The sequence below is a fragment of the Corylus avellana genome, chromosome ca7 (assembly GCF_901000735.1).
Source record: "Corylus avellana chromosome ca7, CavTom2PMs-1.0".
Taxonomy (NCBI): domain Eukaryota; kingdom Viridiplantae; phylum Streptophyta; class Magnoliopsida; order Fagales; family Betulaceae; genus Corylus; species Corylus avellana.
Genome location: NC_081547.1, coordinates 28,093,749 through 28,105,795, shown reverse-complemented (window position 1 = coordinate 28,105,795; position 12,047 = coordinate 28,093,749). Strand labels below are relative to the sequence as shown.

The 12,047-nt window shown below is 36.8% G+C and overlaps 2 protein-coding genes and 1 pseudogene across 2 annotated transcripts; 2 read left to right on the top strand and 1 right to left on the bottom strand.

Moving 5' to 3' along the window:
• Positions 1-507: 507 nt before the first annotated feature.
• LOC132187105 (protein NRT1/ PTR FAMILY 5.6-like) lies at positions 508-6,607 on the top strand (the record flags this gene model as incomplete). The annotated part of the gene is made up of 3 exons (XM_059601279.1): positions 508-655; positions 3,819-4,036; positions 6,590-6,607. Coding segments are annotated over exons 1-3 (384 nt in total), but the record flags the coding sequence as incomplete, so codon positions are not given.
• LOC132187659 (ras-related protein Rab2BV-like) lies at positions 4,955-5,349 on the top strand (annotated as a pseudogene).
• A 522-nt stretch (positions 6,608-7,129) lies between the features above and the next one.
• On the bottom strand, positions 7,130-11,578 carry LOC132188160 (cucumisin-like). Its single transcript, XM_059602561.1, has 10 exons — positions 11,474-11,578; positions 11,263-11,351; positions 10,326-10,417; positions 10,001-10,244; positions 9,240-9,753; positions 9,018-9,121; positions 8,561-8,779; positions 8,369-8,480; positions 7,936-8,149; positions 7,130-7,845 (listed from the first exon to the last, which is right to left on the bottom strand). The coding sequence occupies exons 1-10, from the start codon at positions 11,576-11,578 to the stop codon at positions 7,325-7,327; spliced, it is 2,214 nt and encodes a 737-aa protein (XP_059458544.1). The 3' UTR covers positions 7,130-7,324.
• Positions 11,579-12,047: the final 469 nt, after the last annotated feature.

Genomic DNA, 12,047 nt, shown 5'->3' with positions numbered 1-12,047 from the left:
TGCTCATTTTCAACAATTTTACAGGCAAACCAAATGTGCCAAAACCTAAACTAACAGAAAGTGTATCACAATTAAAAGGTACAGTTTTCGTCGCTTGTCCTTTTCTAAGTATTCGACCACATGAAAGTGTAAACAGTAGGCAGGGGGTTTTTGTCGGAACTTGGGTCATGTTCAGTTCTGCAGCTATCGACAACTTTCTCACGTCAAGCCCTCCTGAAATTTGATTTAGCCTAGGCCTTATTGTTCCGTTGATGACCCTAGAAAATGAAAATTGTCCCTTATTGAGGCCTGACGTTTATAGGCAAAAAGTTGAAAATAACTTTTGTAAGAAATGCTGGTCAGAAGTTCTACTTGGTCAAATTTAACTGGTAGCTTTTTGTCTTCAGCTGAAAGCTAATAATGAGGAACCTACCGCACCATGACTAAGAGAAGAATCCCCCCAACTATAAAGCAATGCAAAGCAAGCAAACTACTAACCAGTAATATTCTCTTCCTTCATGAGCAAAGATGGAGCTAGAAATGGAGAGAAAAAAGATGGGTGGTCGAGCAGAAAGCGAAGAAGACAAATGGGTGCATGATTCTTCTGTGGATCATAAAGGAAGAGTTCCTCTCCGTGCTTCAACTGGTGTATGGAAAGCCTCCTCCTTTATCATCAGTAAGTGGATACTTAGCCAACATTATTAATCTAAGTCTCCATGATTCTCCGGTTTCAATCTGCTTTGTTATTTTATTCCAACTTTAAGATTATAACACTTCATTTATGATTTAACCCATGATTCTTCCTAATTCGGCCATGTTGACAAGTTTTCTTCATAAGGTGATGGATTGTGGAGGAATATTCATATAAAACCATTTATTTCATTTGAATTTGGGAGGATTACAGGGTGAGGAGTTGAATAGCAGAGCATTTAAATCCTTGACAATTTGCTATATGTGTTTGGCAGCAGCTAATAATGGCACTTTGGAACAATTTTAAGAGTAATTGAGATGTATTCTATAGCATTGCTTGTTCCTAAAAGGCTAATGATTAATGGTATTGAAAACTGTTTTTTGGCTTTGGTTTAAAAAATTAATTTGAAAAAAATGTTTTTTTATTTTGAAAAGTATTCTGAAAAGGGTATTAATATTATTAGTCATGTCAGCTTAATTTGCCATGTCTTTTATATTTGGCGCAGCAATTGTGTTTTAAATTAGATCCTCGGCCCCGGATTTGGTACCTCTCTGAAGATTTTGGATTTGATTTTTTTTTTAAATTAGATCTGTCATTTTCAGGAAGCCATATCCACAGACGCGCCCTTCCACCGTGATCCTGGGTTCCTTCGCTTCCTGCCAGCGTCTTCGTCCGTCCACCACAAGACGGCACGTGGCCCCCACACGCCCGAGTGTAGATCTTACTTGCGGGAGCGTAAACGCCACGCGCCACCGTGCAGCGTCTTCCTCCGCCCCTTCTCTCGGTTGTTGGCTGTTTCCGCCACTGATGTTGTTATTTTGTCTTTGTTTTGTCTTTGTTTTTTCTTGCTTTTTCTCTTATTTTCCTGTTTGTATTTACTGTATTCTGTTATGGTGTGGCCGATTGTCGGTGACCCAAATCTGGCCTTTTCAATCACAAGTTCTATTTTGCTTGCAAAGATTTCTTCAAATTTCTTTGTTTTGCCTTGGATAGCTGCCCTTTGTGGCTGCATTGGTACTCTTATACGGCCGAGTCATTTTTTTGACCCATTCCCTCTTGTTACCTTGCTTGGTTTTCATTTATCTTGTTTCTGCTTTGCAATTTGGTTTAGTTTGGGCTGTTGTTTGGGTTGGCCACCCTCCTTGTAATTTCCCTCTCCCTTTTCCCTTATTTGCTTAAAAAAAAAAAAAAAAAAAAAAACATCGATGCCTCTTCTTTGAGGGTTCCTAGCAGATGCCTACACTGGCAGATTCACTCTTGTTTGCATCCCTCGTATATCTCATGGTACAACCATCACCTTCTCATCATGACAAAATTAATCATCAATAGCCATATTAGCAGGGGTGATCCTAGAATTTTAGGAAGGGGGGACAAATTAAACTAATGCATACAACCATCCCTCGTATGCATTTTCCTTTTTGATGAATAATTCTCTGTATTTTTTAGTTATTTGAACGTGGGTGTCACAAGAATTGATAAATTCTTTGGTAAGGAGGTGGTGTAAACCACCCCTTTTGTGCCTGCCAATGATCATTTGACAACTAAAATTATTACACCAACTAAAATAAGACTCAAAACACCTGATTAAAAACTCTCTCCTAAAATCACAAAAACCCTCATTTTTCCCTCTCCCTCCTTCTCTTTCGTTCTCTCTCTCCTGCGGTGAGCTCTCCCTCAGACCCTCTCTCCCTCTCCATCTCTCTCCGGCGGCAGCAGAGGTCTTGCCGTTGAAGATGCTGGAATCCAGCCTAGATTTTGCCGGAAAAGACGGCGGAGCCCAGCCTGACGCCGGAGCCCAGATTATTTGACACTAAAACCAGATCCAAAAAGAACGAATTTATACACTGAAACTTATAAATTCAACTTATAATTTCCTACATGATCTTAATATTGATTGTTGTGGTTTTTTTTTTTTTCTTTTACAAAAACAAAAATTTTGTCTCGACCAAACCAGATTTTTTTTCTTCGTAGGTGAGAAGGAGAGAGATGGCCGGAGCATCGGAGAGAGAGAACAGGAGAGAGAGAGAGATAGAGAGAGAAAGTGAGAGCACCGGAGAGGTCTGGTCTCCGGCATCTTCTCCAACAACTCTGGGCTGGGCTCCGATGTCTTCTTCGGCAGCTCTGGGCTGGGCTCCGGCACCTTCAACGGCAGCTCTGAGCTAGGCTTGGCAATGGTCACTGCTGCCGCCAGAGAGAGGGAGAGAAAGAGAGAGCGTGGAGAAGTGAGGAGAGAGAGAGAGAGAAAATGATGGGCTTGAGGAGGATTTTATTTTTTAGTTTTTATGATGGGAGAATGGATTTTAATCTAGTGCTTCTCATCTCATTTGAAAGTGTGATTTTCCTAGTTATCAAATGCTCATTGGTGGGCACAAAGGAGGTGGTTTGCACCACCTCTTTATAGAAGTTATCTTCTCTCTCTCTCTCTCTCTCTCTCTCTCTATATATATATATATATATAGAGAGAGAGAGAGAGAGAGAGAGAATATATATACATATATTCATATGTAAATATATATACATATTTACTTTGTTGCGTCATCATTGCCAGACAGGCCCTTCAGATTTTGTTTTCTGGATATTCTGAGATACTTCATTTTCACCAACTTACATGCAAACCGAATGTGCCAAAACATAGCCTAACATTATTAATATAAGTCTCCATGATTCTCCAGTTTCTATCTGCTTTGTTATTTTATTCCAACTTTAAGATTATAACACTTCATTTATGATTTAACCCATGATTCTTCCTAATTCGGCCATGTTGACAAGTTTTCTTCATAAGGTGATGGATTGTGGAGGAATATTCATATTAACCCATTTATTTCATTCGAATTTGGGAGGATTACAGGGTGAGGAGTTGAATAGCAGAGCATTTAAATCCTTGACAATTTGCTATATGTGTTTGGCAGCAGCTAATAATGGCACTTTAGAACAATTTTTAGAGTAATTGAGATGTATTCTATAGCATTGCTTGTTCCTAAAAGGCTAATGATTAATGGTATTGAAAACTGTTTTTTGGTTTTGGTTTAAAAAAGTAATTTGAAAAAAAAAAAGTTTTTTATTTTTATTTTGAAAAGTATTCTGAAAAGGGTATTAATATTATTAGTCATGTCAGCTTAATTTGCCATGTCTTTTGTATTTGGTGCAGCAATTGAGTTTAGTGAGAGGTTGAGCTACTTTGGGCTAGCAACAAATCTCATCTCATACCTCACCAAAGTGATACATCTGGACCTCAAAACAGCAGCCAAAAATGTAAACTACTGGGCAGGAGTAACAACATCGATGCCTCTTCTTGGAGGGTTCCTAGCAGATGCCTACACTGGCAGATTCACTATGGTCCTGTTTGCATCCCTCGTATATCTCATGGTACAACCATCACCTTCTTATCATTACAAAATTATTCATCAATAGCGATATTAACAGGGGTGATCCTAGAATTTTAGGAAGGGGGGACAAAACTAGAAAAAAAAAATTGTATGTATTTTCCTTTTTGATGAATAATTCTCTGTATTTTATAGTTATTTGAACGTGGGCGTCACAAGAATTGATTAATTCATTGGTAGACTATATATATATTTGTGTACATATTTACTTTGTTGCGTCATCATTGATAACATAGGATGACACTTTTTGAATGATTCTCTGTATTTTACAGATTTTTTTGTTTTTTTTTGTTCAAATATGAGAAAACGAGTTACAGATGATTGAACAACAATAAAGGGTTCAGCGCACCAACAATACAGCCCAAATGGTAGAGACAATACAAACAAACAGAGAAACAGCAGACAATGATTTCATTCATGATTATAAAAGAACCATGAATGAGCCGAGCCTTTTCAAGGGTCATAGATATAAGGCGGTAACAAACAGCAAAATGACTCAATGAAGAGCCTCAATCGGTAAAGGCAACAACCATCGTGAAATGATTGTTGCAGGAAAAACGTACTGCCAAAAACTAGAATGAAGTCGTTGTTAAGGAACGAACACTGGCTACGTACAAAAGTCTCCTCCATCCACAAAATAGCTGCTATTTGAACTTGGGCATCACAATATTTTATGTTATGATCTTAAGGGTTAATGGTTTAATTAAATCAATTTCCAATAGTTAGTGAACGTAAGTAATGTGCCACCATTTCATCTTATGTAATCTCTAGTAAATTAAGGCATAAAGAAATGAGATAGTTGTTGACACATCACTTGAAAACCAACGGCCACGTTTATATTTTGGAGAAACTTTATAATAATTTGCCTTTCAATTGTAATTTCCTCTCTAGCTCTATCTTAATGCAGGTACAGGGGAAGACGGTAAAGGCACAAAATGGGACACAGCCGGTCAAGAGAGGTACCAAGCCATCACAAGTGCTTACTACAGAGGTGCCGTAGGAGCACTGTTGGTGTACGAAATAACCAAGAGGCAAACCTTCGACAATGTGCAGAGGTGGCTCCGTGAACTGAGGGACCATGCGGACTCCAACATTGTCATCATGTTGGACGGAAATAAGGCCGATCTTAATCATCTTAGATCTCTCCCGGCAGAAGATGCTCTAATCTTGGCTGAGAAGGAAGGACTCCCTTTCCTTGAGACTTCGGCATTGGAGGCGTTTAATATTGAGAAAGCATTCCAGGCCATTTTGTTGGATATTTATCACATTATAAGCAAGGCGGCTCTAGCAGCCTAGGAGGGTGCTTCCGCCAATGGCCTTCCTCATGGCACTACCATTAATGTTTCCAATCTATCGGGTATTATGAACAAAGCAACTTGTTGCACTTCAAATTAACTTCATCTTAATTTCTGCATAGAGAGAGAGAGAAAAGGAGGAGGTATAGGGAGGAAATAGATGAAAGAAGCATTGTAAAAGATTAATGTTTCATTGTTTTTACTTTTTTTTATTTTTATTTTGAGCCTACGTAGGTTGTTTGTTATTCTCAATAAAACTTCTCATCGATTCTTGGATTTAACTTTTTGACAAGAAAACGGAGAAAATCAAACCCAATAATTTTTTTTTTTTCAGAAATTGAATTTAATTGTTGACATGTAGGATATATAATTGCTTGTAAGTATGTGCGTTTTACATTGTGCTGAATCATCGTTGTAGTAACCTGGGAGTTGTACAGGTGTGCAAAAGACTGCCTTCGTGTCCTTTTCCCTTTCCTTCTTTTTTTTTTTGAAAAATATGAAATTTTCATTGAAAAAATTTCATGAGCATAAAGCTCTTATATCATACAGCATACAACTATGAAAAATCATAGCCAAAAGGTATGAAGGTTACAAAGTCATAAAAATGACTTCAAACTTCCGCTAACCCATGTACAATTACATTTAAGGAACAGATCTGCTTCGAACATACTAAATCTAGAACATGGGTTGCCCAAAAACAAAACAAAAATAAAAAACAACTAGAAACTAAAAATCTATCCTCAACCCGAAGGCCAGGACAAACAAAATAAAAAATAAAAAAACAAAAAGAAAAACCCCACATGCAGCCTCGGAGGAGCACTCCATCGTAGACAGCCCTTCGGAAGACACGCCTTGGCCGAAGAAGACAATCAGATCTAAGGTTGAAGAGACCAAATCTGGATCTAAAGCAACCCGCCAGAAACAGAGTCCGGTGGAGCCTAGATCTTCCCTCCTCTTTAAGTTCTTGTTGGTGTTGTCTAGAAGAAAAGAGAGAGAGAGGAATTCTAGAGAGAAGGCGAAATAAATTTTTTTGAAAAATTATTAACGTCAATCTTTTTCTTATCTTTTTCTCATCTTATCTTACAAATTAAACATATCAATCATTAGATTTATAGACTCATGTAGACCCACACAAATTCAATGGTGGATTAATCATCCATTCACTATGGATATAGTTAAAAAAAATGGTTGAAAAAGAAAAGAATTATATCGTTTCTCTACTTGTTTAGAGTAATGCTGAGAACCATCTTTTTATTCTTCTAAATTTGATGTGGCTTTTAAAATCATCATTGAATTTAGGATGATCCCTATTGAATTTTGATCTAAACATTACTTGGTTTTTTAATAGCTCGTGCTTCTCGCATGCTTTTTTAATAGCTTAAAAAGACATGTATCATTTTTAGAAAAACCTTCTTTACTTGTTTGGATAAGGGTATTTGTTTTGAGTTTTGGTTTGCAAAGTAACTCAAAGTCCAGTTCAAGATTGGGCTTATGCAAATCCAACTAAAACAAAAACCCAGGCCTTGTATCATCCGGCCCCAAATTCGATGCCCAGTCCAATGTAACCCTAAAGGTAAATGTTGGAAATTATTGCAAGCTGGTGTTAAGGCATGGAGCATTCATCTTGGTTTATAATCAAAATGAACAACATTTGTCAATGGTCAAATCATTAAGACTCTGATCAAAGGTCTACTTCTTCTACTCTGATGGACGACATTCATTCATTTGATCAACTAATGATAACAAGTTAGAAGGAAAACTAAGCATAATAGAGCATTATATTAAAAAGGTTCAAATTACAGTGCAATGCAGAACTAGAGCAAAGGCTCAAATTACAACCATTTTCAGTCCTCCATCTTCCGCCATCGCTTTATTATAATATTCCATGCATATTCCTTCAAAGCTTTAGCTTCAATTATTATTTACGTAATACATATATGTAGTAGAGAATGTCATGCATCAATCATCACCAACAGCTACAAGCCTACAACAATGGGGCTCCTCACTTGGAACGTTCCATCATCCCACACTAAAGAAGCAGAGACAATGTCTTTATTTGTCGTTCCTTCAATAGTGAGCGCAAACGTTAGATTTTGTCCAAGAGATGTGAATGCTAGAACATTAGGCTTCACTTCGATTCTAAGTCCAGCTGGGGTACCAGTCACAGTAGCTTTATACGTAGACGTCGGTGATCCAACATTTGTGACAGTCCGATGATAAACTTGACTAAAATATTTGGAAGGCGACACGAATATAGCAAAAGAAGGATAGTTTAGATCAAAGACCGTTCCGTTAGTGGCTCTAGAACAAGTACTGTAGTCCCCAGTAACAAGGCGTAATAAATAGGTACTATATCCTTCGACGCACAAAAAATTTATGTAGTCAAGTGCATCAATATCATATATTAAACCAGGATGTGGAGCTTTAAGAGGATTTATATAGCCTGTGCCATAGGCATATTCAGCATCGGGGTTCTTTTGAGCGGTCATTGGAACAGCTGTGCGCAAGTAATACACCAAATGGAGTGAGTTAGTCATAGATGCAATAAATTATCAAGATCGAGGATTATACATCATATAGATATTACCTGTAGTCATAAGAGCCGACTTGATAGCGGCAGGTGACCATGTGGGGTGAAAGGATTTGATGTAGGCAGCCGCCCCTGTAGCATGTGGGCAAGCCATTGATGTCCCCGAGATTATATTGTATGGCAACATTCTCTTATCACCCGTAACTCCTGAAATTGGGGATATTTGGGACCATGCTGCTAGGATGTGAACTCCAGGAGCAGCTAAATCCGGCTACATCAACTCACAAACAAACGAAATGACAATTTAGTCTTTAGGACAATTCTGAGTAGGGATGTAGGTGCCTAACACTGAACCACCCGTAAATTTATTGTGTTCATTTCTCTCTCTTTCAACCAAATATAAAATATATGGAAAATATATTATATTTTCATTTATTCTAACATAAATGAGTAATACAATTAAGATCGCAAATGTTAATAAGATTATTACCTTGAGAATATTGCGTGTAATATTACTTGGCCCCCTTGATGAGAAAGACACAATGTAAGGCGCAATTATATCTTTAACCTCTTTACTTTTTTGAATAGTCGCAGTTGCTCCCCTGAAAATTAGGTGTGTTCTTTAGAATTATAAGTTTTACAAACTTGTTTGAATGTCTATATTATTTTAAATTAATAATACCTTGTCGATTTAATGTATGAGTACACTTTGCTACCATCCACCAAGCGAAGGTATGATGCAGGCAAGGGGTAAGATTGAGCAAAATCTTGGGATTCTTGGCCTTGCATCACAGTACCTACAGCACCAGCTACGAATTCCCCTGACCCATCAAGCCGGAAATCGCAAAGTACAATTTTACCCTTCACCAAAGCTTGGTCCAGTGAATTATTTAAGCAATACCTGTATTTTTTTTTTTAGCAATAATTAAGTTCCATTTTAAGTATCATGCTCGAATGTGTCTACAATTGGTACTCCTATTCTTGAAAAAACAAGGAATATTTCTCCAGCTAGTTTCATAGACTCATCATGCAAACAAAAGCAAATAAATAAACTTATTCCCTTTGTCTATATATATATATATATATATGCACATCAAAACTAATAATTATTGAATACATAAATTTCATTTTGTAGTTACCTGGAATCGGAACTCTGAAAACCTTTTATAGTGTTTGGTGCATCTCCACCATAAATTATTGGATACTGTTTATTGTTGAGGTCAAATGTATTAATTGAAATTCCCTACACACACGTGGAGTACAGAAATTCTTCAAATTAAATAGAATTTATAGATACAAATAAATTGGAGTAAAAAATGAAGAAGATATTCATATATAGCAGGACTGGAGTTTTTAGTTACCTCATAGATATTATTGTTACCCAATTGGACCTGAGTGGAGAACTTTCGATCTATAGTGCTTGCAGCCACAGAGAGAGACCATGGCGCAACGTTTGCGGTGGTTGATCGACGTGGACCGTCGTTACCAGCAGACATTGATGTCAATATTCCATTTCGCATAGCATGAAAGCCACCAATGGCAATTGGATCATTAAAATACTCCCGTGCATGGTGTCCACCAACGGAAAGAGATATGATGTCAACGCCATCAGCAATGGCATCGTCAAATGCTGCAAGAATGTCGGCATCATCACAGCCATCGAACCAACATATTTTGTAGACGGCAATACGTGCCGATGGAACTCCTCCTCGTGCTGTTCCCAACCCATACCCCAGTAGGCTTGCCCCGCTAACTAAATTCCCAGCTGCTGTTGATGCTGTGTGTGTCCCATGGCCTTCGGAATCTCTTGGAGATTTCACGTCATTTCCGCCAAAAACTCCGCTCCTACGGTAATATTGTGCTCCAATGATTTTACTGCATAAGCGTAGCCACATTTGTTAGTTGTTTTTTTTTTTTTTACTCTATGTGTCTGTTTTTGCACATGTGATCGTGCAGTTAGGAAAAAAATCGAATCAAAGTTTAATAGTGCTGTATCACAAATTTAATGGTAATTTTAGAACTTACATAATTTTTTTGAGGAAACAAAGATACATGAAAAAAAAAAAAAAAAAATTCTAGCATTACTCAAACAATAAGGTTATAATGATATATATAGATATACTTGTTGCAAGTGAAATTGATGGAGGCTTGGCAGGTGCCCCTCCATTTCGTAGGTGCTAGACCAAATCCTTTGTCACTAAAGCTTTCTGACTCCGGCCAAATTCCACTGTCAAGCACTCCTATAATTATATCGCTTTCAATAGGTCTTCTTTGAACATTCTGTGGAAAGCCAAGGAAGTCCCATGACCTTGTTGTATGAAGCTGGTTTTGTTGGCTAGGGAACACGGACACTACGCCTTCCATTCCTGCATTTATTAATATTGTTAAAACTTACAACTTTTGTTGTAGATATAGAAAACATGGGGGGAGAGATTAGGTTCATCGACCAGCTATTTTTTGAGCTTCTTGCTCCGTTAGTTCCGCTGCAAATCCACTAAAACTCCTCGAGTAGCTATAGATTAGAGATTCCGATCTAGTACTGTCAAAATGCAAGCATATACATTTTTTTATTGTAAATCATCACTTATACCAAAACTTTAAGTGAATAAAAAGAGATAAATTTAATCATTTAATTCATACTTTAACATATATTTAAATTTAAATCAATCGGTCTCACGAGCAGATCATGTAAGACAACTGGTTAAAGAGACATCGAGAGGGCCAATTTTTTTTTTTTTTTTTTTTTCATTTCACTCGCCACTCAACCCTACTAGCCTAACCTTAACACTAAAAACGTCTAATACAACCATCGCCGGAAATCCAAGGAGCCAAAACATCAAGAAAAAATTTAGCGTCTATTTGCCGCATGTCCTACATCTTTCTAACAACATTCAGAAATATAATTTCGGAATGGCTTTTATAAAACAGAAAAAAATAAATAAAATAAATAAAATATAAAAAAATTGTTATAAACTACATTTTTATCGCACAATTATTTTACAATGTTGACATGGCAATCCTAACTAACTTATACAAATTACACATCATTCTTTCAACCATCTCTTTGTACAAATCTAATGAATCTACCATTGAATTTGTAGACTTATGTAGGCCTCACACAAATTAAGTGGTGGATTCACCTATTTATCATAAGGATAGGGAGATGGGTAAAAGATAAGATTAATAATGATTTTTGATCATTTATCTATTTATTAATAAAGAATAACTCAATGGTTAGCACATACGGCAACATCAACACTAATGTGAGAAAGTTGTATAATAAAAATATAGTTAATGTTATTCCTCTAGACAGAAATTCAAGCATCAGCCATCATTTTAACAACTTTCTATTAATGGTCCCAATGTACTGCATGCTTTTATAACCTGCCAATGACATCTTGTAGCATGCTTGTGTGAAGGGATGATGTGGAAACCTCATCCATCTTCCTGTTGCCCATATACACAATATACGCCTGCATTCACATTATCGTATCTATAAATTGTTCCGCATGATCAAACAAAGCGAACAATATATATATATATATATATATATATATATATATGAGATCTCAGCTATAGAGATAGAGATATTTGCCTTTCGGTCATTCTGAGAAGTTGAGTGACCGACAAGCAGAGTGAAGGCGAGGCAGAGGAGGAGAAGCCAAGAAAGAGTACTACGAGTAGAGGTTTTGCTTGCCATTGAAGGTTCAGCTACAAACTTGGCTACTGCGTGTGTTGTATATATATAGACATAGATATGTTCACGTGTGTGGACTAGAAAAGTTATCCCAAAAAAAAAAAAAAAAAACAGAAAGGGAAAAAGAAAAAGAAAAGGGCTCTTCCACGAATCGACCTAAAACATGTTCCACATTATTGTATCCGTCCTCTTCCTACAAGCAGGGCCGGCTCAATGTTTTTTGAGCCATAGGCGAAACTTTTAAATGGGGCCCTATTTTTTTTTTTAATATTTATATATTAATTAAATAATATTTATTTTAATATTATTATTATATTTAGATTTCTCATTTTTATTAATCATTACAAAAATAAACACCACAAAAAAAAAAAAATCAATCTAAAAACCGCACCAAATCTCTGCTGAGCACATGTTCCAAAACTGAAGCACACAATAGCAAACTAACCAAAAAAAAAAAAACAAAACAAAACAC